Source organism: Calidris pugnax, unplaced genomic scaffold (genome assembly GCF_001431845.1).
Source record: "Calidris pugnax isolate Ruff unplaced genomic scaffold, ASM143184v1 scaffold60, whole genome shotgun sequence".
NCBI lineage: Eukaryota > Metazoa > Chordata > Aves > Charadriiformes > Scolopacidae > Calidris > Calidris pugnax.
The window spans coordinates 5,893,574-5,919,429 of record NW_015090831.1 but is presented as its reverse complement, the minus strand read 5'-3'; the positions used below and the strand labels follow the sequence as shown (position 1 = coordinate 5,919,429).

Genomic DNA, 25,856 nt, shown 5'->3' with positions numbered 1-25,856 from the left:
TGTCCTATAGCTAACCAAAATGAGATTTTATGGCTCAATTTAGTCATTCCAATGAAGAAAGTGGACCTGGATCCATATGTTCTAAGGCTTGTTGGTATTTGAATCTGTTAGAGAGTCTGAACTGGGGTGAAGCTTTAATCTGTAAGCAAGCTCTACCCTGACATTTCTAAGCGTATGGACCATGCATTTCAAACAAAATGCCTCTCTAATCCCAGTATGTAGAAACTCACTTTTAAGAAATCATTTTTCAGTAATTCATTTTGAAACACAAATGATTTTGTATACAAAATAAGAGTGTCAGTTTCTTTGCATTTATTTGTAACGTCTTATCCATGGGCCAATAGCTAATCCTATCAAATACTGCCACTTACAGAATTGTATCTATCAAGTTTCCACCTGAGATAGTACATGGATTAATAGAATCATAGAATCATTTAGGTTGGAAGAAACCTTTAAGATCATCAACTGTTTAGGTAGCACTGCCAAGACCACCACTAAACCACGTCCCTCAGCACCACATCTATCCATCTTTTAAATACCTCCAGGGATGGTGACTCAACCACTTCCCTGGGCAGCCTGCTCCAATGCTTGACAACCCTTTCAGTGAAGAATTTTCTCCTAATATCCAATCTAAACTTCACCTGGCACAACTTGAGGCCATTTTGTCTTGTCCTCTCGCTTGTTACTTGGGAGAAGAGACCGACCCTGGCTCTCTACACCCTCCTTTCAGGTAGTTGAAGAGAGCGATAAGGTCTCCCCTCAGCCTCCTTTTCTCCAAGCTGAACAACCCCAGCTCCCTCAGCCTCTCCTCACAAGACTTGTGCTTTAGACTTTTCACCAGTTTCGTTGCTCTTCTCTGGACACACTTCAGCACCTCAATGTCTTTTTTGTAGTGAATGAAATTCACCTTTACAAAATAACAGTGCATATTTACTACACCAGACTAAACAGTTAGCAGGATAAGACCTCGATTAATGGTTGCACTCAAGTTTTCAGTTATTTCTATAAAGCTAAATCCTTAAATATGTCTGTGGCGATCTAAAAGGAGTGCTCTATAAAGCAACCATGTGGACAGACTTCACAACCTGCCTGCTATTTCCCCAGCATTTTGCTAATGGCCCAGCATCAACTCTTCCTGTGATGAATGAGCGGGCAGGACCTACTCGGGCGTGCTCTGACCATGCTGGGACAGCCTGGCTGCAAGTCCCATCTCGACCGCTGCCTCGTGAAAGCCCTTCACAAAGCTTACATTTACAGAGGCATAGATTCTAGATCTTTACCCAATCTCTGACTACAAAGAGAGCTTTTAGTGCAGAGTTTGGTCTATACATTGTTTTGGTATATTGATGTAACTGCTCCATTCACCATGAAACAATTTTAGATAATCGAATCAGGAAGATGAATGAACAAACTACATTCTGTGAATCACAAGTCTATGCTGGACAACAAATACCAGAGAGAATGAGAGTTTGTTTTCTGCTTTGACAATACTATCAGAGACTAGCTGCTTGAGCAGAAATTAAACCGTAACAGCAAAAGCTGTATTTGCACATTTTTCAAAATTATCATTTAATAACATAAGTGTCAAGAAACTAAGAATAATGGGTTTCAAAACACCAGAGCTCCATTCCGCTGTAATAGTCCCTCCTTTTCTCTTATGATTCTGAAACTAGACCCAGTATGAACCTACAATACTGCAGCTACAGAAAGAAGTTACAGTTGCTATTATGAAATTATTTACACTGCAGCCTTATACTACACACACATGTTGCAAAAAAAAGATGTTCATATTATGTTATCATTCTTTTCTTATATTATCATAAAGCAGAAACAAGTAATTATATTAAAATTATTATTCCAGTACTTACTTGAGGTGCTGAGGAATAAATTAACTTATTTCACATACCATTGAAATAAAAAGTGAAATGAACTTATTCCTCAGGCATTGCTCAGTATCTGACCATAAAAGTATTGCACAAAACCCAAATGTCAGAACATGCATAACTGATTCTAAGTGAGCCTAACTTCCAGGTGCTAGAGACAATACCATAATATCACGGGGCTCCACTGACCTCAAGGATTTCACAAATTTAATTCTATAAAGATCTCATTGAAGCCTTGTGCAACTCTATGCTGGAAAGCAACACCTCCAGCAGCATCCAAGGCCCATGAGACCACAACCGCCACCAGAGTGCAGGAGCTGTATTTAGAGACAGCAGCCACAGCTTCCAAATCGTCTGTAACAAGTACAGCACTTCTGTGGTAAAATTCAGCATATTAAGTGCCTGATAGTAAGAGATCTGTTCTTTCAGCTGAAGCAAAAAGTTGATATTACAGTCTGTGTATGTCTTACTTTTCCATATTAGTGAATGAAAGATGACAATTTCATTTTCCCTTAAGCAGCCATCCCACTCCGTATCCAGCCTAGCCGAGTTTAGATTTCCAAACCTAAAGAGACCAAACTCATTTTGATGTATACATCAGCATTTCACCTTCTGCGTTCCGGTGTTTCAGACTGCAAAATAGCCCATCCAAGAGAGAATACATACTATTCACCTGTTATGCAGCAAATATATGATGTATGTAATTTGAATTTATACACTTTTATAAAACACTATACACAGGTTCTTTTTAAGTCTAGTAAAGAGAGTTCAGATCAGTGGATCTTACACCTCATACATCATTACCTAATAAGGAAACTACTTATGTATTCAGATCAAAGTACGACTTATCAATCTCTTTCAATATTACCAAGCAAAAGTTTGGCTGGGGCATCATCATCATCATCATAGAGAAAACACCTCATACCAGTAAAGATAAACCATTCCAACTTACTCTAATGCTGGAAAAAAAATAGCTTTGGAAGAAAAAATACTAGTTTGAAAGGAAGGACAGTGATCAAGCTGCAGCACTCAAGGGAGGGGGTAGACCATGAAAAAAAGTAAAGGAAATCTACTTACAAACACTTGGTTGGAAAAGGAGGCTCCTGAGTCACTTCACACTCCACACAGACCATGCACATGGGTATCACCCCTCTTAGTATTTTTCTTACCCTCCATGTTACTGATTTCTTCAACTACAGTTATCAGGTCACGTCAGTTCCCTGGCCTAGTATCTTTACTATATCACGTGCTGCTACAAAAGCAGACCAATAAGATACAATTGCAAGAAAATATTTTGAAGCATATAAGAGGATGGGGCAGAAATTTACAAGAAGAATTTATAGGGGAATCAGAAAGAGTGGTGAGAATACAGGCAGTGTAGCTTGACAATTAGCACAGCAGGACCCCATTTTTCACTGAAATGGAACATCGGGGCTGTATTGCTAACACTTTACTATTACAGACAAGAGGTAAAACAGAGATGGGATGCTTTAAATAGTAGGTGTTTGCAAAGAACTGGCAGTGCCAGACACCTCAAAGTGACAACTAGTCATTTATATCAAACAAGTAGCAAACTCTGGTCACCTGGCATGTCTCCCAACTCACGGGTTTGGCTAGAGTAACCTGCTAAAAGGACAGCACAAAGGAAGAGAGCAGACAACATGAGATGATAAACTGAACAGAACTGCTGAAACTGCACAGGGGAGCAAAGTGATTGTAGAAGAATGTATTTTCCTCAAAGAATAAAAAGTTTTAGTACTAAGCATATCAAAAGCCCTGGCAATGCTTCCGTGGCATCTAAGTTACCTGTCAACTGTCTACTAAGAGTCTGTCTATACAGCTTTAATACGTATCTCTGTGCTGCTTCCTCTTTTGTTCTTTAGAAATTTAACTCCTTCAAACCACAAGGAAAAACACATTTCAAAGACACATAACTAGTCCAGTACTAAGAGCTGATTTCAGTAGTTCAGTGCCCATCCACTCCAGCTGAGTATGCAGTCACAGTATACCAAGGCAGGGACTACCTTCTCTGCCGTTTTTTTTGTAGGGTTTCTAAACACTGCCAGAATGCCAGAAATAAGGAAAACAGAAAATAAAAGCTTTCAGATAGCCTTACTAATCTTGGAAATTTTTTTAAAAGACCCTTTTAAAAGAAATGGAGTGTTTTAGTTACCCATTTTATACTTATGTCTTGCAACTCTGACAAATGAAAAAGTAAAATCAAGCCATTTCTCAATAATCCCTGAAATTATATTGTTAATAGGTAACAAAATTATTCTATAACATAACACTTACTTTTACGTTGCTTCAGTAGCAAAGACAGACTATTGCATTTTCATGTAGCACAACAAAATTGAAACTCAGATGTCCTGCTTTCTTGTATACATTCATATTCTTTACAGTGTTAGATTCTGATTTAAAGTGTTCCTTCTCTTTTCTCTTCTTTTTAAATCAAGTTATTGTATCTGTGTTTCTATATAAAATGCTCTGAGTAATGTATGTTGAGTTTTCAAAGACCATTTGGTCAGATTCTAATAATCTCTCCTGGGAGCTGACACCAACTTCCAGCAGCAGGTCGTACACTGCAGATTAGAATAATAAAACACATGCTGCTGCAGCTTCAAAAAAAAAAATGCAAGTCTGTCTTTATCAAGCTGAAGAACGATGTTTTGAGACACCTTAGATGTCTTTTCTCCTACACAGAGCTTTCCTTTTGTTTATACAAACATGTAAATACAGTAATTTCTTTTTTTTTCTTCTTTTAAACAGAGAATATGCCATTGAAAAGATTTTGTTCCAGATTCCACATTCCTTTTTGTCCTTACAGTAATGCAGTGCTACTTAACTGACCAAGACAGAAAGCTGTTATTTTACATATTTGCATTGAACTAAAATAAATCTTTATTTACACAATGTAGCATTTTTTCCTGTTTTGAAATACAAGAAATATATTCCATTTTTTCCATATTAAAGTGGTTTGGGTTTGTGGGGTTTTTTTTTAATTGTGTTAAGGTAAACTAGACAAATATCTTGAAACTTAAAGAAAAAACAGTGGCTTAAAAAGAAAATGGTATTTCTCCTCCAGATTAGCATTGTGTTAGGGTATCTGTCTGTGTAATAAAGATAAATTATATATTTCTCCCTTACAACTCACTATTCTTTATTATAGCATTCCCACTACAAATCCCAGGTGGATTAAGACTTGTCATATTTGACCTCTTCGGTTAAAGGTATCCACTGCATAATGATTTTTACACTATTTTGTAAAACGAACAGTTCCACATGCATACACGCTAACAGGAATCAACATCTCCTCTTTCTTTCTCTGACCTTCAACAACCCTATCCTCTGCAGAAAAAAACAACAGTTTTACTAATTTATAAGCACCATGCAGACACAGGCAGTCTAGAGAGAAACCTCTTTAGCAGTTGTGAAGAAAAAAACATGAGAAAGCTTCCACAAAGAGAGACATTCTGAGAGCTCAAAAGAAACCAAAAAAAAAAAAAAGGAAGAGGTGCGAAGATTTAAAATATTCCCAATACTCACTGAAAGCAGCCACTGCAAGAGCCAGTGTGACAATAATGGAGACCCAGGAAACCCACAATGCCTTCTTTCTGTAGCTTTGAGCTTCATGAGGTTTTAGCCTTGTACTGCTTTCTAGTAAACCTGATAAGCAATAAGCAAAGAGGGTATGAACAATACATTGTTCCTTTTAAAAACACAGTTGTGTTAGTTCAGACCTACATCACACACATATTTACATTCCATATTAAATACAGAATCAATACAGAATCAAATCCTGCTCACATTATTAAGGTTAGGTGAATGAAGTCACCAGAAACACATGAGGAAGCAAGAAGAGCACACACAAGTTGTTTTGATTTCATGTGGAAAGCCCCACACATCAGTCACTTAGAAAGAGCATTGCAATTGTAGGGCAGTTAGGGAAACTCACAGCACTTCGGTTTTCCACCTGTACATCTACACAGGAAAGGGCTCAGTCCTACACTCACTCAGATCAAAACTTGTTTCAGAACTTCATGATCATGAATATAATTAACACAGGAGAAAAACTCATGCTTACCAGTCTTTGCAAAATAACCCACCAATGATGCACAGGAATTACTGCACATATTGAGCATCGAAGTGGGAGGAGGCGTACTTTAAAATCAAAACTATCACAGTTGAAAAAAACTCTTGAAGCATAATGTCCTTCAAGTGAGGTAAGAATACATTCCCATCTAGAACTAACTGAAGAAACAATTCTATCCTTATTGTGATCAACACAGCAGTCTGTTGAACACAAGGGAATGGGATTGCTTTCTCCTTTTTGATGCTTTCAATTCATGGACATCTTTTTTCCATTCATCTTAAATCACAGCAAATAATTCAGGTTAAAAATAAAGAAAATAATAACACTCTTTGGTTTTCATTCTCTCAGTCTGTATCTTAAGCCACTTTTAAAATGCATTCAGAATTCAATATATTTGCCTTCCATATCTCCCATCCAGATTGTTTTGCGCTTAATAAATTCACTTAATTTGAAACATACGTTCTTCTTCACCAGCAAGTTCCTGCTCAAATCTGCTTAACCGGAGAGAACACCTGATTGCTTTTAACTTTCTTAATGAATTACTCTAGGAAGCGTGGGTGGTGCCTCTTAGATGACGGCCACTTTTCAGAGGGACTTGCCTGCCCAGAGTGCATTGAACTGGGGCGCTGGCACAGCCTTTCAGTAGCTGGTCTAATGCCTTAGACAAAGGGTAGGGAGCAGGGGCTCCAGCAGACTCAGGCACAGATTAAAACAGTACAGCTGAAGCTGTTACTATCCTCACCTTCCCCACCTTTCTCTCTGATGGCTATTGCTGCTTTCAACACAGGGACATTTGATCTGGTTATTGGTGTCCTCCCAAATCCACACCGTGTCTCACCAAGTTACCAAGTTTATTAATGTTAACAGATATTAATTTCAACTGACTGTAACGTACTGGCTGAAAACTGCAATGGTTTTGGAATCAATTCAGCAGTGAATCAGAGATCTCTGCCTCGGGGGCAGCAAAGTGTCAGCAGAGGGGCAGGCATCCAGGGGTGGCAACAATTTGAGCCACCAGATTTCATTCTGCCACTTGAAGTCGGTCAAAATTACTGGTTCTAATCCTAGCATAATTGGTGGGATTCACGCTGTCTTGGAAAGATCCTTCATGCTTTTTTCACCGCAATTACAATAAAGCAGAGAGAGTTTCTTTATGGTAGTTCAGAAAGCCACTGAGAATTTCACGCCTGTACTGTGTTTTTAGAAAACTTAAAAAATTACCTCACTTTGGTGCTACACGCTCCCCTCTTTATGAATGGAAAAGAATTTGCAAACTTGAAATGCAGGATAATTACTAGGCCCTACTTTGAAATGGTATCTGTTTCTTATTATGTCCATTCTTTGTCTGTTTAATACATGAAAACATGTCTGTTTAATACATGGAAACAGATGACAACTCTGAAAGGTCTGAGCCTTTTACTGATAGTACTGCACAGCTATTTCTCACAGAGCCCGCTTTCATTTGTGTGAAGAAACACTTCTTTTTGCCCCAATGTTTGGCCTGTTTTCTGCTGCTACATATAATGATGTGCAGTTTAATTAAACGAATAATTTAACAACACGTCTTGGAAGGAGAGATTTCTACTAATATAACCATAGAGAAAACACATCTTCTCACATTTTGCGTGTTCACCCCTCCTGCCCCCTCCTCAAACCAAGGATTTTAAATTACAGCCCAAACCTTGTTGGAATGCACAGAAAAGTAGGTTCTCTTAGTTAATTTTAGTTATCACTATTGCAAACCTCAGGTAAACAGGGATCAGAATGACAGACATCCTCACCTGTTTCTTTCTTTAACGACATCATGGCTACAGCTCACTATTACCTGGGAACTCCAACATACACAGTTGATACTTACAAATCAAATATTCTAATTAAATTGAGAAACGAATAATAAGCCCCACAGCTAGTGCAGCACTGCTGATTACTATTCACATGTCAAGCACGTGTCCAGTATGACAGAGACTGCAATCCTTATAAAACTGAACCACTTCTGCCGTGTATGTGTGTTTTTCTCGCTCCCTCTCAAAATGGCTGGCATATTCTAACTGTCAGAGATGTGATCCCTTCTCTCCTAAAATAATCCAAATAAATTTTTTGTATTTACAATTTTCTTCCCTGAGAAAGATCGTATTATTCTTACGAGTGTCCTAGGGGACGGCACATAAAAATACAAACTCGTTCACGTGACTACCAAGCCCGTAACATAAAAATTATTTAGAAGCTCATTAATTTACACACAACAACACAATTCACAAGGCAAACCTCCTTATTTTTTCCACTGACCACAAGAAAACAAGTTTTAAGCATCCACAAGGGGATGAAAGATAATCTTTCAGTATGACCTGCATTGCTACAAAAATAAAAAGCTAGTATCTACTGATAAAATTCCTCTGCCCTGAAATTAACATACTGAATTTCATTGCCATTAATTTAGTTAACACATAGATATCCTTATGGTAAAGAAAAGATGATGAGCTGGTGAAACCCACTAGATTTTTATTTTATCTTTCAGTACCTTCATATATTAACAGATTTTCTTCCCATAAAAAAATCAGAAGGAGAAAAAACCTGCCTAACAGTTGCAGAACACAAGCTTGGCATATTTGTGAAGTGATTCTAGGATATTCTTTACCATATGCTGACTTACCAGAAGTACTTTTCTATTTGGCTAAGGGATCATTTTAAAATGTCAAGCTAGAATTTGTGGAAGAGATAAGGCTAATAGAAAAACTGTTCACCTAAGATGTTAATTTAGGGACCCTATCCACAAAATTATTACTGATTTTGGATCTGGTTCTTAAAGAACAAATATCTTGTTCCAAAATTTAGGGTTAGTTTTTATTTTTAGCAAACACGGAAGTATCATCTCTATAACTGGATCTGCTATGATTCATTGGAAAAGATCATAAGAAAAAGTACAATCTAAAAGGACAGACTGTAACAATTTCAACAGGGACAACCTGCAAAAACCATACCAGATTTTCCTCTACAATGACTGGGAATTATCCCAGTAGATGGAATCTGTGACTATGGGAAAGGCTAAAAGCAAGCTACTGCAAGGGCCATAGAAAGAGCGTGAAGGCAAAGAGAAATAAAATCAGCAGCTTTATTCTCATCTCCCTCCTAGAAAGAGATAGGGTTAGGTACCACAGACACTCTCTCATCTGTGAATTGCCCTTAATACCAAACGGCCAGCTTTCACCTTTACCTCTGTCATACTGGGCACAAATTTAAAATTTCCGTAATCAAACTTCCAAGTTTGAACCATAATCAAAATTCCCCATTCCCATTATTTGAAACTGAACTGAAGCCTCCAATTGCCCTCATTCTCAATGTCTGTCCTCTGCGTTGGCAGTGACAGTGAGGGTAACCCCTGGAAAAAGGGGTGTCCCCAGCCCTGACATGACTGAGACCTGTCAGGGGCGATGGTGACTGCTCTTCCCCCTTACTTCTCTACTTCATGTCTAGGATTTGTGAGCAGGCACGGACATTTGGGAAGCTGGGGACAGAACAGGAGATACAGGGGTTACGTGTAGGATGGGATGAAGACCAAGAACACAAAAGGGACTCCGGGATGACGAAAGCAAAAAGAGAAAGCAAGAAAAGGCAACAGACAGGTGAAGAAAAGCCTATACGTGAAACAAAAAATGGAGACAAATTGTGTGGAAGAGAAGGCTGGCAGCGTTGAGGACGGGGCGATGGGGAGGGTTAAAATGGCAGCTGCCTTTACGGGCAGGAGGTCAGCCAGTGCCTCCTCACAGATGCCCGAGAGAGGTGTGCTTCACGTTAAAGAGTAACACTGTTCGAGAGCAGGCAGCTTTCCATCCCTGCTCAGATATTTAAGCAAATAACACAAAACGAGTGATGCGGTAGGGGCCGGGAGACGAGGAGTCAGGGAAGGGCCCTGACCCCGGACTGTGGCAGACCTCCGCAGCCCCTGCTCGGATGGCGGCTGCCACAAGCCCCGCCGGCAGGTAACCCCAGCGGCCTCCCTCCCTCCTTTCAGCGGCAAGAAAACCTCCGGCACCGCCTGCCCCTCCGGGGAAGACCCCAGGCTCCCCCCCGCCGCCACCTGCGCCCCTCGGCCCGGCCTCTCTCCCCCTCGCCCGTGGAGCGGCGCCATGTGCCGCCGGCAGCCGCTTCCCCCGCTAGCCCGGCAAGTTTTCGGGCGAGGTGAGAACAGCCACGAATAGAGTTTACCAAAAAAAAAATATATATATCTATATATTTTAAAGCTGTCGCGGGGTGCTGGCAGGAGAACTAAAACGGGGGAAAGCTTCGAGGGCGGCGCGGGGGGTGATGCTAAGGCAGTGCCAGCGGCGGGCTGAGGGGAGGCGGCGGGGGGCGCTGAGGCGGCGGCGGGGCGGGAGCGGGGCCTGCAGGCCCTCACGCCGCGGGGGCCGGGGGAAGAGCTGAGGGGGTCCGGCGCTGAGAAGCAGAGCCCGGGCGGCAGTGGGCAGGGAGCGGCCGGTGGGAGCAGTGAGAAGCCGGTGTGGGGCTATCAGAGGGGGCGGGAAGGGCTGCTGTAGCGGAATGAGGAGGAGGGCAGGGGTCCGGGAGAGCCAGGCGGGAGGGTGCTGCGGGGAAGGCGGAGGAGAAGCTGTCGGGGGTGGGTGTCGGGCCGGAGGGGAGGTGAGGGGGGAACGCCACAGAGGCGGGCAGCGTGCGGGGTGAGGGAGGGACGGGCGGGCGCTCACCTCTGTCCTCCAGCCCCTCGCTGAACTGCCCGCTCTCCCCGATCCGCAGCTGCTCCTGCTGCTGCTCCCGGGGGGTCACCGACGAGTTGGCTCCGGGGGGCTGCACGATGGCGGGGTCCGGAGTGGCGTCCAGAGGGGCAGCGGACGGCTCCATGGTCTTGCGGGGCGGCGGGAAGCGGCTGGAGACTGTGGCAGCGAAGCGAGGAGCCAACGGAGCATCCAGCCCGGGTGCGAGCCCGGGGAGAAGGAGGAGACTCCGGCTCAGAGCATCAGGGAGACGGGGACAGGCAGCAAACAAACTCCTCTGGCTGCTCCCCGCCAGCCGCTCCCCGCGGCCGCCTCATCACTAAACCTCGCCGGCGGCGGAGGGAGAGAGAGAGGGAGGGGGGAGCAGGTGGGAGAGCGGTGCCGCCTCCCCGCGCTGCCCTTCCCCTTCCCGCCCCGGGGAGCACCTCCGGCGGCGGGAGCGGCGCCCGGCTCCGCAGCGGGGCGGGGGCGGCAGCCGGGGCCGGGCGGCGGCTCGCCCCCGTGCGGAGCGGCCTGTGAGGGTGAGGAGAGGTGGGCGGGAAGGGCTCCGGTGAGTCGCCCTCGGGGGGGCTCCTCGCCCTCGGGAGCCCGCGGGCAACCCGCGAACGGTGCGGCAGGACCTTGGGTTTAAGGTACGTCCCCGGGGGCAGCCGAGGGAGCTGGAGACCTGTCAGCCTCTCCCGCCATGGTGGGCTCTGCCTTCCTTCACCTCCCGCTGCCAACTCTCTCAGGGGGGAAGAGTTGTCCGGTGACTCGGAGCCCTTGTGCAGCAGAGCGGGAGGCAGACGCCTCACACTGCTCCTGAGGGATGTGGGTGCTCGCCCTGAGGTGTGAGGCCCCCTCACCTCCCCTCACCCTGAGGTGTGAGGCCCCCAGCCGCCTGGCCTCCCCTCGCCCTGAGGTACCAGGCCCCGGCTGCCTTATCTCCCCTCACCCTGTGGTGTGAGGTCCCCCGGCCGCCTCACCTCCCCTCACCCTGAGGTGTGAGGCCCCAGCTGCCTTATCTCCCCTCCCTGTGGTGTGAGGCCACCACCGCTTCACCTCCCCTCACCCTGTGGTCTGAGGCCTGGCCACCTCACCTCACTTCCCCTCGCCCTGAGGTGTGAGGTCCCAGCTGCCTCACTTTGCCTCTCCTTGAGGTACAAGGCCCTGGCTGCCTCATCTCACCTCGCACAGTTAAAATACAGTGTTCCCTTTCGCCAGGGAATTTGCTCTTTCCCCATCCGCTGTACCCCCTTTTTTCAGGATTGAAGCCGAACCACCACACATAGGCACCTCTCTGACCCCCCAGCACTGATATTTCATTACTTTGACAGTTGGTTTTACCAATAGTAGCCCAAAAACTGGCCAAGAACATACAGCAATCTCATGCTGAAGCATGGGATTAGGGCTGGAGATTTGCTGATGTTCAAGGCCATTTTTGGTTCAATCACCTGCCGGTCCTAGGGCCGTGGAAGAATGTAGGGAAAAAAACTAAAACCTTAGGAGAACAGAAATTAAAAAGAAGAAAAAAAAAAAAGGAAAATTTTACTCATAGACCTGTGCCACAGCTGTTTTCTTCTTCTCCTCTGGTTTCTAATGACTAGATAGAAAGGTGCAAATAAACAAAAGTGTTTTCTGTGCTAGCATGGTCTCCCAGCTGCGTGCTCAGTAGCATGCAGAGTAATTTTGAAACTGCATTGTGTTTTGACTTGAGTCTAGGAAAATATCAGAAGACGATTAGACATTGCAGCCTAGGTGCTCAGCTGATATGTATTAATATAATCCCCATTTAAGTTACATGAAGATCAGGTTACCTTTCTCTTTTGACAAATTAGCAAGTTTGGGGAGTATGGAAAGGCCAACAGGAAATTAATATTTATGCTAGCACAGGGACATGATTTTATAAGCTGTCAGACTCTTGCTGATGTCAGCCTTAAAAAAAAGTTTTGCAGTAGTTTAGTAATACCTACTTGGGAAACGTTGGTGAAATGCTACTACCAAAATACCTTAACTGTAAACAATGCCTCTTAATGCTATATGCTAATCTTCAAAATCCTTTCAGCTGTATTTTAAAGCATGAATTATTTGAAAAAGTAAATATAAGTGAATGTTAAAGTGACATAAAATATTGTTTTAGAAACTGATTGGCATTCGAGCAGTCTTGCGGAAAGGAGATGGCTGTTCTGGTGTGAGGGATTTGTGTTTGCTTTTTACCTAATCTTATCATTTCTTTGTGTATCGTCTGCTGTACCTGCTATATGAAATTTTTTTGAAGTCTTCATGCTTCTTGCCTAAATTTCATCTTCACTCTTGGCTATCCTAGAGTGCTTTGTGATCCCAGAGCTCTCGCTCTTCTAGTTGGATCAGCATTAATATGAATACAAGCAATGCCCAAAGTATTTTTTTCCCTCATGTAATGGATATTAAATTACAAAGTGCCTATTTGATGTTCATGTCAAAAGAGGTTCTTATGTGCATAGGCTAACACAAGTGAGTTCTTTTGAGGGAAGTGCTATTTTTTGGGTTTAGGCTGAATTGGGAGGAATTGGAAACTAGTAACTCTATAAAACAAATATGGTTATTTTCTTTATGGGCTGTTTATTAAGCTCTGGTGATCTTAAACCTGTGAGATACAAGAGAAGATCTGTATGTATATGCATATGAGAGATAAATGAAAAGTAAAAAAGACTTACGTTTTGTTACTTGCCATAAATACTAGGTTGTCATGTCTCTCCGTCACTTAAAATGTGTTTGTAAAGTGAGAGTCCTTAAATGAATAGAACCAGTTTTGTTACCTGGTCAGAGGCAAGGAACTGGGGCCAAATGACTTTTCAGGACCTGGCAGGGCTACAGAAACCTTTGGTGAGTCAGTCTGGGGAGACGCTCTGCTGTGCAGAGTGCATCCAGTATAAGCCATGAAGAGTCCCTTGAAATTGCTGCAATGGATATAACGCTGCCTGCTGCAATTGCTGCAGGATCCTTCCTCTTCTAGGGAGATAACTCCGTATCTGATCCATTCCAGCAGGAATTCTCTTATTCCTTGCACAAATGAAAAGTTGACTAGTGAATCTCATTGGACACTACCTCCTTTCTGTAAGTCTCTCTAAGCTATTTTGGTGTTCTTACAACTTCCAGAAATTAACCCAAGAGGGAAGTGCCTGGAGGTTCCTAATTCCATTTCTTCAAAAGGAGGTGAAAGGAGTATTTTTCCGAATGATTTGGAGGGAAACAGGAACTTGGAACACCAAACCGCAAGCTTTAAACTTTAATATGTTCCTTTTTCTTTTTTTTGTTCTTTTTTTTAGTTCTCTATTGCTGTTCTGACATAAAACTGTGTCCGGAAGGGATTGCAGCTGTCTCTATTTGTATAAATGCTATAGTGTTCAGGACATAGCAAAGAATATGAGACTTGCAAAGAGTGTTATGGTTTCTCTTGAATGACTCTCTTCAGCATGTCCTCATGTGAGAAGGAATGTACTCTGCCTTTAGCAAATACAAATTCAAAACATTAGGCAGATCAGAACATTATTTATATCAGCTAGCTACTAAGAAGCAGAAAGACTGCCATATCATAGCAACTGGAAACTGCTTTCCAGCATTGCCTCTTACTTCTTATGACACTTCTTTCACTCAAAATCTATTCCATTGGATAAAGATGTAGGGCTAAGGTTTTGAAGATGTGGATCCTATTTTCCAGCCCTGTTGGACTTCCTGTGTAGGAATCCTGTAGGCAAAGTCAATGAAGAGAAAAAAGCCTGACCCTGATAGCTATATTATTATATTATTTCATTTCCTAGCACCTCAAGCCTCCTTGAATATTAATAAGGAGAAGCCAAAATCAATTTAAAAAAAAAAAAAAAGAGCCACATCTATGGATTCAATCTAAATCAACTGACACCATCCCATATTCTATAGCTGCTGCAAGATTAACACGTGCTTGCAGGTATTTGTCTCCAGCTGGAACTGCCTGTGATTTCCACAATACTTTGACTTCTGGAGAAAGGTGATTTCAAACAAGATGGAGGACTCTTGCATTACAGCAACCGACAACAATGAGGAGAACTTCTCTTGTTTTTCTTCATCTGGATTGTTTGTGGTCTGGTTTTGCTGTGGTGGTTCCTTCTTCTTCCCTTCCTTCTATTGAATAAATGAAAAAATATCAATCAGATTTGAGATTCTCCCTCAAGGCCCCCCCTCACTCTCAGCAATGTCACAGACAGAACTTCAATTATATTTGACAAAAATTGGATTAGGTCCGTTATTTTTTTTCTTTTCCAAGGTAGGCATTTTCCTGAGGGAATAAGCAATCTTTTGCCAGTAGGTTGGCCTACTTTCCTGACTTAGAGTCCCTTTGTTTCACTGAAACATTATTCCCATACTACCATCAGCACCCGTTCTGGGGCTGCGTGGTGCAAAAAGGCAGAAAGAATGCAGTGCTATTGCACCATGGAGAGTGAAAGTAGAACCAATGGGTGACAATGGCAAAACCAGTCCAGGTCTGTCAGCGAGACTGTGGTCACTATATGAATGCAGAACATTTGTTACTCTTCTTCAGTCTTTGTCTCTAGTCTTTGTGGAGTTGAAATAAATTGTTTTTCATTGTAAGGACAAGTTAGCATTGCATGTTCGTTTGTCATGCTGAAAATGAGAGCTGCATCTATTCTGGACTCTGTTTTTCCTTTTTAGTGCTACTGACTGGAATGTTTTCACCTGAATTAGCAGAACACAGTGGTGCATTCAGAGGCTCCTGAGAAGGAAGTTTGCTTGATTTCATTGATGTTAACTAGTCAATGTTCCATATTGACCATCTTTTTAAGTGCAGCACTTAAATTAAGAGCACTCCTGCATATTTGGAAAGAGTTGGTCAGCTGGCCCAGTGTTTATTTTTTAGTATGTTTAAAAGCATCAGAGCAAGGCAATGATACTGTCACTGTTCACCATTTTGTTTGCAGGGTGGTGTTTCATGCACATACTAAACACAAAACTGCCTTTTTCTGGCAACAAAATACTATATTTGTCACTGGCATTGTATTGCAGTATCAGGGAGTGCTAGTGTAAGCCAGGATGGTTTATTGGTTTGGTCTATCAGACATCTGATGTCTGACATTCAAAAGCAAATGCTCACTTCTTAGTTTCATCAGTATGCCTTTCGTGGAACTACAGAGGGAGGTAATGGCATCCCCATTCAGCTTCACCGGAGCCATATCTGAAATAAAACCAATTCTAAATGGACAGGCCGACATCAATCCTGCAAAGGTCATCACTAGAGATAATCTTCAGTGTTACTCCTCTAGGACCAAAGCCTGAGACTGATTTATTCTGATATTCCTAAAGGCAACACCTTTGAGTAAGTGTTTATTCTGTTTAAAGGCTCTGATAGTTTGCACTGCAGCTACTGTTTTGTGCCTGGTGTGTGGATAAGATGGTAAGTTACTTCAGATCATTCTTTGCCATTTAGACACATGTCCTCTGCTAAATGAATAGATGAGTAAGACTCTTTAGTGATGAAAACCTCTAGATTCTGTATTCCACAGGCTTTTTTCATGAACCTGATCTTTTCTTTTAATAGTCCCTTGACCATCTTGTGCAATATTGGCTACCATAGTTTTCTTTGACAAACAAATAAAAATTAGACTGCCTTTTGTACATTTTGTAGGATGTTTTTAAACTTCTTTTTTGTTTGCTGGCTTACTTGTTGGCACGTAGGCAGAGGCAGATTCATATTTTGCTGTTGTTTTGTAGTCCCTATAGTCCCACAGCCTGTTCAGTGGTCAACAAGATGAGAAATTCTACACTAGGTTCTTTTAACTTGGTCTAGGTACCTCTCAGCCTAGTATTGGTCACCCTATTTTTTTAGTTTAAAATAAACCAATAATGATGATGGTAGTACAACAATGCTACATTAATTTTGAAACTGCAGAGCATGCTTAAATTATTACCCAATGTGTGTAGGTAATTTACTGTTTTTCTCTTGCACTGGGTTAAGTAGGTTTAAATTGAAATCATCTCTCTTCTTGGCGTTTTTAGACTGAATATTAACTTAGGCCAAAAATAATCAGAATGTTATTTTGAAAAAAGAATATGATAATTCAATATCTTTTCCTTCAGGCTATGAAAGAGTGCCTCTAATATGATTCCCAGAGAATAGAGCATGTGGTGACCTTGGTAAGTAATTGATGACACCTCACATAAGCACCTACTCTTCTTCCTCTAGATGATGTTATTGCAGGATCATATTTGCAAAAAAGTGCCAAAGGTAGCAAGAGCCACCAGCATTAATAAATTCCATTGTGGCAACAAAGGAGGAATAAAAACATAGAATGCAAAATATGTCATCTTAAATTGAGCAGAAGATCTTGAAAAAGATTCTTCACAGGGATCATTTTCCATCTTGACACTATTTAAAAAGCTGGTTTTGAGTTAAAATTGCTATTGGTGGGTGACCAAACGTTTACCCACAAAAACTAAACTTACTGTTTTGCTCAGAGAAATGTTCTGCTGTCATGCAAGACTACATGCCTCTATTCCAAACAGCATTATTTCTTTATATCTCTGAAGACTTTTTGTTTCCAGTTTTCACATAACTGAATAAAACTGACTTAGTGGCTTTATTTCATTGTTAATATTCACAAGTATTGAAGAGGAATGGAAGGGAAAATGAATTTAATTTAAAAGAGGTGGCAACCTGTTACAGAAGTAATAATCTTCCTGATTTTTTTCTTTCTTTTTTTTTTTTCCTGTTTCCCATGCTATGTGGAGAGATTTTTCTTCTTCCAGTGAGACTCTAACCATAGCCTAACGGATGACATAAATATAAGCATCTGAAATTTCATTTGTGCATCAAAGAAAAGAAAAAAAGAAAGCTAGGAAATTTCTAGGAAGCAAAAGTCAATATAATTTTGTAATAAATTTATCCAATTACTTATAATTACTTGATAATTCCCTTCCAAAAGCATCTTAACACCTAGACACTTCCAATGTATTTGCATAACTTTATGTTTTCTCCCATATCTTTGCAAAAATTATACACAATTTTACATCAAGTTTATATGATTAACCACAAGATGAAGCGAACCACAGAAATCACAAAACATTCTCTTTTTTTGTATGCAGATTGGGTCACTTTTCCTATTGTGGGGGCACTGCCCATTCCTCCTGATGCGCCTGTCTACCACGGCCTTTTCCCACCATGTCAGACCTAAGTTTTGTGAAGAAGGCTGTACGCAAAGGTAGGCATGTGTTTGTTTCCTAGGCAGGTTAGACTCATGCAATTATGGAATATTTATAGTTTATAAATTTAACCTTTTGCATTAAAAAAAAAAATTGAGAGTCATAATCCCAACCTTGAAGGTAAGGATTTAATGAGTAAAGGTATGAATTGAATTTACGTATGGGGTTTATCTGAAAAGAGACGGAGTAGGTTTCATGGGGAATAGCACCCAACTCACATGTATTTTCTTTTCCAGTATTTTTAACTCTAACTTGTGATTTGGGTTATTATCTTATTACTTGGCAATTAGTTTGTTTCCTAGGCAGGTTAGACTCATGCAATTATGGAATATTTATAGTTTATAAATTTAACCTTTTGCATTAAAAAAAAAAATTGAGAGTCATAATCCCAACCTTGAAGGTAAGGATTTAATGAGTAAAGGTATGAGTTGAATTTACGTATGGGGTTTACCTGTGTCAGAAAAGAGATGGAGTAGGTTTCATGGGGAATAACACCCAACTCACATGTATTTTCTTTTCCAGTATTTTTAACTCTAACTTGTGATTTGGGTTATTATCTTATTACTTGGCAATTAGTGTAATGTAATTTCTTTTTTTTTTTTTTTTCCTCTTGCTTTATGTTTATCTTGTATCAAAAGACCATGCATAGGTATTTGAGGGGATGACCTTTCTACTAGTCTGTAGCAATAATATTTATATTGTTTCTACTCTACTGGTAAGTAAGTACTCCACAGCTCACTTTTGCTGTGAATTGTTTGATAAACTGTATGATAAGATAATATTTATGTGCTGTTTTGAAAAGCAAATCCTCATTGTTTAGTGAGTTGGAAAAGAATATCTTACCTTTTTCTTATGTCAAGTGAATTGTAACTAGGGTTCTGCACATTCCCACTTGAGTATTTAGCTGGGATGATTATAGAAAGAGTTTGAAAAGAGAATGATAGCCCCAGCCAAAATGAAGCTGTATTCATTCCACTGTATGCCAGTTTTCAAGGTTTTTTTACATCTGCTCAAGCAGATGTTTGACACTTTCAATCATGTAACTCTTGTAGGTTTTGATGGGCATCAAATTCCCAAGTACCTAGTGGAATCTGTTACCCTCTTAATATTTTTTGTTTGGTTGGTTTTGTTTCTGCTTTTTTTTGCTGGAGGAAGTAGAATTAATTTCCTGAGTCCTGGCATACAATTTGAGTTTGAGTACTTCATTTTAATGGGAGATGTTGTGTAGGTAAATCATTAAATTCTTCAGTTACTAATTTTTGGAAGAGGCAAAAATAATGTCAGTAGCGTATAGAGCAGGTTTAATAGGTTTCTGCATCCTTATTTCTCATCCTTTTAGGTAAAAATTTCAGTTGGCAATGAGAAAAATAGGAGACAGTGACAATCCCTTTTACAATTTTAAGATAGTGGATTATATAATTCATGGCATTCTTCTTGTAAGAACAAATGGTAGCCTTTTTTTTTTTTTGTGGAATTCAAACCCAAATGGTTCTGCTGTACTGCAGCCAAGCCTTTCTCCATGTTCAGCAGTAGCAGAAGCAATGGATCTCTATTTGATCTAGCATGACGAAATATGCTGTGTATATTGACATTTATCTCTCCATAGTGAATACTGTGTGGTCTGGGTTTATATAAGATGGGTAGGGTAGTTGGTTAATAAGCCTACTAAAACATTTCTGTTACATTTAGCAGTGATATGGAGCTGCACATGGCTATTAGCATTTGCTAATTTTACAGGGAAGAGGAGCATTGGGAAATTGAAGTAGCACTTTTCCCTGTAGAATGAAGAGCGCTAAACACAATTCACCTATGACTGTCTTTTTAAGCAACCAGTAAAATTCAAATTTAAAGGCAGTTGAGTTGGAAATGTCAGTGAAATTTTGAACCTCTGCTGCAAGAAAATTGTCCTGTAACCAAAAAGGAAGAGGGAGATGTCAGTCATGTAATTTAATCAGATTATGATAAAATTCAATTTCTGTCTCTTTCATATTTTCCCTAAAGCTGTTGATGGTGCCTAAAAGTAATCAAGGGCCAGGCAGTCATATAGAATGCAGATGGCTTTCTCTCAACCATCAAGATTACACATATTTTCAGTATCGGGGTGCAGGAATGCTTCAATACCCACAGAATTTTCACTTAATTTTCACATAGTTTTGTTAGAAAATGTGTATTTTAAAAGGGTTTATTTTATGTGGAAAATATATATACTTGGATTCATTTTACTTTATCCATTGGCTGTCACAGCTGTCACTGGACTTTACAAATTAGGCATAATTGTACTTATAAATTTAGGCAAACTGAAGCAAGATCTGTAAAAAGAAGTAATACGTTTTATTAAAACAACTGGTGTAATTGATTTCCAACTGATAGGCTTAAAAAATGTAGATAGGTGTACAGTCTTCATGACTTCAGGAAGGTATCCAAGAGTCCCTGCTTTTTTCACCTGTTTAATTAGAAAAACTGTCTATAGACTTTGACTTATCTTTGTACCAAAGAGTCTTCATTTCAGATGTCTGGTTTTTGTCCTACTTAGGATCAGGAACAGTGCATAATTTGTTAGCAGGACATGTGTCATAAAATGACTTTTCAGATTGCATCAACTATGAGCCATACTTGGGGCAGATAGGATTTTTGTGTGTGTGTGTGTCGCCAGGAAAATAATTTCTTTCTATAAAGTTTGAAATTCTGCATCAGTCAGCTAGCAGAAGGAAATAAAGCAAGAACACTCAAATTTGATTTTTATTTCAGTTCCTAGAGCCACTGCAGTTTCACTTTAGTAGGTTCTACAAATGTAGTCCTTCATTTGAGACTCAACTGATTTCTTATATAAGGAAACATTTAATTGCTGTCTTGGCAATGCTATGTACCAGCACTGTATCTTGCCCTGCAAGAATTTAGTAGCCAAATTTAGTAGGTGGGGCTCCCAAACAGGCAGTTAGCCATTTCCTGTAAGTACAGGGAATAGAGACTTGGCAGTACTACTTTCTGCCTGGCACTGCACGTGGTTTGTTGGTCTTCTACATCACTCATGGTCATCGTTATTAGTTGATTATTTGAACTGTGAGGACTGATGCAGCTGATGGTGGGGCTCAGTTACGGGTTTTGGTAGTTCAAGTCTGGCATTGTAGTAGAGTGTCTGTGCCTAGTCCACATCTGTACTCCCTGCCATCCATGTCAGCAGCTGCTCAGATGAAGGTGAGATAAAGACACAAGAGGGTAAGATGACGTGGTTTTTTTAATTAGCTGGGCTTTTAACAAGTAGACTAATATTAAAACATAGACATGTGAAGAAGATAAAGGCCTCACTGCGTCAGTTCTAGCCACAAAATATTCTTACAGAGCCACTGCACATTTCATGTACAAGAGAAGCCCAGTTTCTGCTTTTGGAGCAGCCAAAAGCACTTCTCATATCAGGCAATACTTGTCAGAGGTTATTAGTGCTTGAGTATAATTGTTATTTAGTTATAAAATAGATCTGGCTCTTTGCTTCTTGGCTCTTAACTTGCACTTCTCCAACTTTGCTAAGCATTAGTACTATCTTGGCTCGTTTATTTGAGCTTTGCATGAAGACTGAGAATTTGGACACAGACTATCAGTTCATGCCCATAAGATACATTTTAATCATTATTCTTCTGTCCAAAATCTGTTTAACTTCCTCAATAGAGTAACTTGTTTTCATTCAAAACTAAAAATGAAAAATAAACAGCATCATGAGAATGGATAGCCTGAGCCAGTGGTCACAAACTGTGTCTTGAGAAGTTCAGATATGATATTAGGAAAATATTCTTCACTATGATGTTATGCAGCACTAGAAGAGGTTACTGAGAGAGGTGATGGAATCTTCCCTCTTGGAGGATTTCTAAATTCAGCTAGCAAATAAGCCACAGATAACCACAGCTGACCTGGTAGAGTGAAGCTTATAGTCCTTCTCAGAGAAGAGAGTTGAACTAAATGATCTCCATAGAGTCCTTCAGGTACACACTTGTATGATTTAATCAATACAAACATCAGGGGCTATGTAACTGTAAGGTTTTACCTAGCAAATGATAAATTAAGTAATATATAGGCTGACACAAAGTGTGCAGAGGTTTAGAGACAGTGCTAATTCAGGCCTAAGAGCAGGTTAATTCACCAATAAAGGGCAAGTGCTATGTTTTTATGAAGGATAACATTCTGATGACTTACTTCTCTTGGATTGTTCCTTTTCTGTTGATTTTAGAAGGGCTGTTAATGGAGTATATTTCTTATCTGATACAGATAGTCTCTCTAGGCCCCTTATTCTACTCTAATCTTTTTATGACAAGCCTATTTCCTTTACCTTATAAACTTTGATTTTTAGGCTTCTGTTTTCACTGTTTCCTTTTTCATCTATGGGCATAGAAAAGTGACCTCATACTTATAAAGATGAAGATCATTAATTCTGAAACTCTCCAGGATTACAGGTTGTTCTGGCTGATGTATCAGTAAACTTCTTTGAATTGTCTCCTTTATCAGCTAGAAGTGTGTGTTCCGTTGACCAAAAAATTCAATCTCTAAATAAAATTAAATTAGGAAAGAAAATCAAGAGCCTTCCAAGGTCTGTTTCACATGCTACAATCATCATAAATACAAGTACACTGATTTTTTTTTGCATATCTTAACTTTGAGGATAAAATATATTTGGAAGATATTTAAATTTTGTGAAGATCTTTTTTCATGGAGGTTTTGAAAGTGAAGTCAAAGTTCTTTTGCTTTAAATTTAATTCAGAATTCAAACTGCCAAGTGGTTGCAACACTAATTCGATTCATATTGTGCGGAGACAGACTTGTTGCATCTCTACTTGTTGATTTTTCCACTAGATGGCATTATGCATTAGCTGCAAGTTAATTTATGAGCTTAACTATAATTGCACGTGCTAAAGATTTAAAAAATAAGAAATGATCTATTGTGCTTGCTCTTATTCTATGCAAGAGTGAAAGAACTGTGGCTTAAAAATCACTTGACCTACTTCTGCCTAACGGTAACCCAATCCATCCCTAATGCATCAAATATGGATTTACTCAAAGCAATAAAGGAAGTCAGCCATGGCAACAATATCTGATTCTCTGTGCAGTGTGCCTTTTAGAATAAGACTCTTCCAACCTTTTCTGCGTTTAATGTTTAAAGAGTGAGTTCAGTGTTGCAGATTGCTTCCTTTCTGGGTACATGGCCTCAACTGAAGTGATAGGAAGTGTCCTAAGAAAAGCTGCAAAGCTGAAGATTGCTTTTAAATAAAGAGCCCCTGATGAGCTTTTTTTTATTTAGTAGCTAATTCAGGACAGATTGTCAGAATAATTTATCACTGCAGTTTTAAATATAGATATGCAGTTGTTTCCTCCACCCAGAACTGTTAGCGATACCTTACAAAATTATATGGTCCTCAAGAGTGAGGTTTCTAGAACTTAAGATCCTGACCAGTGAAGCATCATCTGATGTGGAGCAAAGGTCTAATACCATCAAAAGAATTGACTAGTGGTTTGTTTGCTTTAATCACAAGATTTGTGGTGACTAGACAAGGAGAAATCAGCAGTCCTGGCAGCAAGAAGGATTTGGTATGTGAGAAGCAAGGAAGCAGCAGTAGTGGTGTGAGAGGTGAAGAGGGAGGCAATTAAAGGAGCAGATAGCAAAGCCAGAGGTGGAGGAAAAGAAGAACCATAGAGGGAGAAGAATTTGGTGACAGGAAGGTCCAAATTTTTCATGCCAAGCTTACTAAGTTTTTATGCATGCTAGTGGGTGTAGGTACATGAGTATTAATTTTAAGTTTGTATTCTGGGGGAAAAGAGAAGAGGTGGTGCTTTGTTTTAAACTTGTCTTCCAAAACTAGAGACTGTATTCACAAAAGAGGGCTCATCAAGTTGCTGATCAGATTATGTAGGGTACACTTCTCTGCGTTCCCTGTTCTGAGCTGGCTCGTTTCTTGATTCTTTATGTAGAATCTAAGAGGCTCCAGGCTGGAAAGGGGTAATCAAATATTATAACGCTTAATTCTAAGAAGGGGTGTGGAATACAAGCTGGATGAAGCAGTTCAGTTAGCCTGGGCCAATAATGGAAAAGCATCCAAAGCCAAGGAAACACATAAATATTACCTTAGATTAAACAGGTCTTTTAAATTCTTGTGGTGGTCAAACACATAATAGAAAAGTAGTTAAACTTCTGCTTAAGGTTGTCTCTGAATTGGGCTTTTGTGAAGAGGACATATCAATGCCACTTGTAAAAACTTATCAAAAACTTGCCATAAATTCAGGCTATGAAACTATTTGTGTTTTCTGTTTAAAACTATTTTACTTATGCGACCCCCTAAGCTTTAATAAACTATAATTTTAAATGCCCTATGTAGTGCATAGCTGTAGATGATGCAATATATGATTCTTTGATGCAGAAGTGTTTATGGTTTGTATTTGCCTATGATGGTCAATATGATTCAACTTTTTTTTAACACTGATATAAAAAAATGTCACGATACCTGCCTTCTACCAACAATGCTGTTAAGCTTTTTGGAAGCCTAAGTCAGTAGGGTGGACATTGGGAAATTTTGGACAGGAATCTTGTCTTTTTCCCAACACTAATCTCTCCTGTCTTAATCCCCCAGGTCACGTTGCAGAGGCCAGAATCTGCTCACATGGAAATCGCTGTATGATGGAGACTGTAACACAAGTTAACACTGGTGGTAAAGTCTGTCACCTCCCATCACAATGAGGTATGGGCCCATTTCCTTACTCCAACCAATTCAGGCTCTCTCTCTGCTCTTGTGAGATGTTGTGTTTACTGGGGGGCTTTGCTCTTCTGCAGGTTTTTTGCTATGAACAGAGGGAGGCACCACCAAGGAGGGAGGAGGGATGCATAGGTTGGGAATTGCAGTAGCATCCTGCAACAATATCTGTACTTCTAGGCAGTCACCAACAGCCAGGCTGGGAAGGAAAGAGAAGGAAGGAGCAAATACTTGGCAGCTGCCTCAGTAATGGATCCCATTTCATTCCTGGCAGCTCAGGTCTTCATAAACTCGTGATTCCACTGGACCTAACTATAGGCAGTCAGACATTGATGTCTGAACATTATTATTTCTGGTTCCCAAAGGGCAAAGTACACTTGCAGTGTACGTGGGGTTTGTGTTAGGAAAAAATATTAAAAAACCCACAAAACCCACCTCAACAAACCAATAAAAGAATTAAATATGAAATCTCCAAGGGAACATAGCAGAGGGTCCATCTTGCTGTGGTGGCCCAGCCCTCCTTTGCTATTTCCTGGCCCTCAGGTGAGTGTGTGGAAGAGACAGTACGCATAAAGTATAGTAATACAGTGAGAATGAAAAAATTCTGAGATTTTTAGTGAACAACAGAGAATCACATAAAACAGACTAATTTAAGAAGTCATTTAACTATATATTTCGATTATATTGTTGAAGCGCCTACAAACTGCAAGTATGGACTAGCATATAGTTCCACTGAATTAGAGCAACTGCCTTCCTTATGTCACTTGAAATGAAGAGATTGAACGTAGGTTTTAGTTGGTTAGTAATATTAGAAATTAATTATTGTTAATTGTACTATTGGTTAATTTCTATAAGCACATGTATTGCGTTACTAGGATCCAAAACTTGAGAGCTTCACAAATGATATCAAATCTTACTACTAATTAGCAGATTTTCATATGAAAAAAGTTAGTGACAAGGATTTCCTTTATTATTTGGTGAGTATTCACTGAAAATCAACACACAAACCCTAGTATTTGAAGTGTGTATTCTACATCGTGATTCAAATGGTAGAGCTCCAAATCCCCAGGAGATTTTAATATATCCAGTTGTTTAAGAACATACAGCAGAGATGAGCAAGCGTGTTTAAGAAATGGATATTTGAAAGCACGTATACTCTTTCTGTTCCTAAAAATGCTGTGCTACTAGAAACAAAGGAATTTTAAAAGACCCA

At 40.3% G+C, this 25,856-nt stretch overlaps 2 protein-coding genes across 4 annotated transcripts in view; one reads left to right on the top strand and one right to left on the bottom strand.

Moving 5' to 3' along the window:
* The window catches only part of TMEM163 (transmembrane protein 163), a 103,581-nt gene extending 92,441 nt beyond the window's left edge, over positions 1 to 11,140 (bottom strand). Inside the window, exons 1-2 of the mRNA XM_014941197.1 lie at positions 10,677 to 11,140; positions 5,430 to 5,549 (exon numbers count right to left, since the gene is read on the bottom strand). Of these exons, the coding sequence (XP_014796683.1) occupies positions 5,430 to 5,549; positions 10,677 to 10,830 (274 nt within the window). The 5' untranslated portion in view covers positions 10,831 to 11,140. The remainder of the gene's footprint in view (positions 1 to 5,429; positions 5,550 to 10,676) is intronic.
* Positions 11,141 to 11,222: 82 nt separating this feature from the next.
* ACMSD (aminocarboxymuconate semialdehyde decarboxylase) overlaps positions 11,223 to 25,856 on the top strand; it is a 49,933-nt gene continuing 35,299 nt past the window's right edge. The window contains exons 1-4 of one of the 3 annotated variants that reach the window (XM_014941194.1): positions 11,223 to 11,335; positions 16,794 to 16,850; positions 17,799 to 17,914; positions 24,524 to 24,631. The gene's annotated coding sequence lies outside the window, so the exon portion shown is untranslated. Of the gene's footprint in view, positions 11,336 to 13,995; positions 16,851 to 17,798; positions 17,915 to 24,523; positions 24,632 to 25,856 lie in introns of those variants that run through there. The other 2 variants (XM_014941195.1, XM_014941193.1) reach the window with 2 other exon arrangements.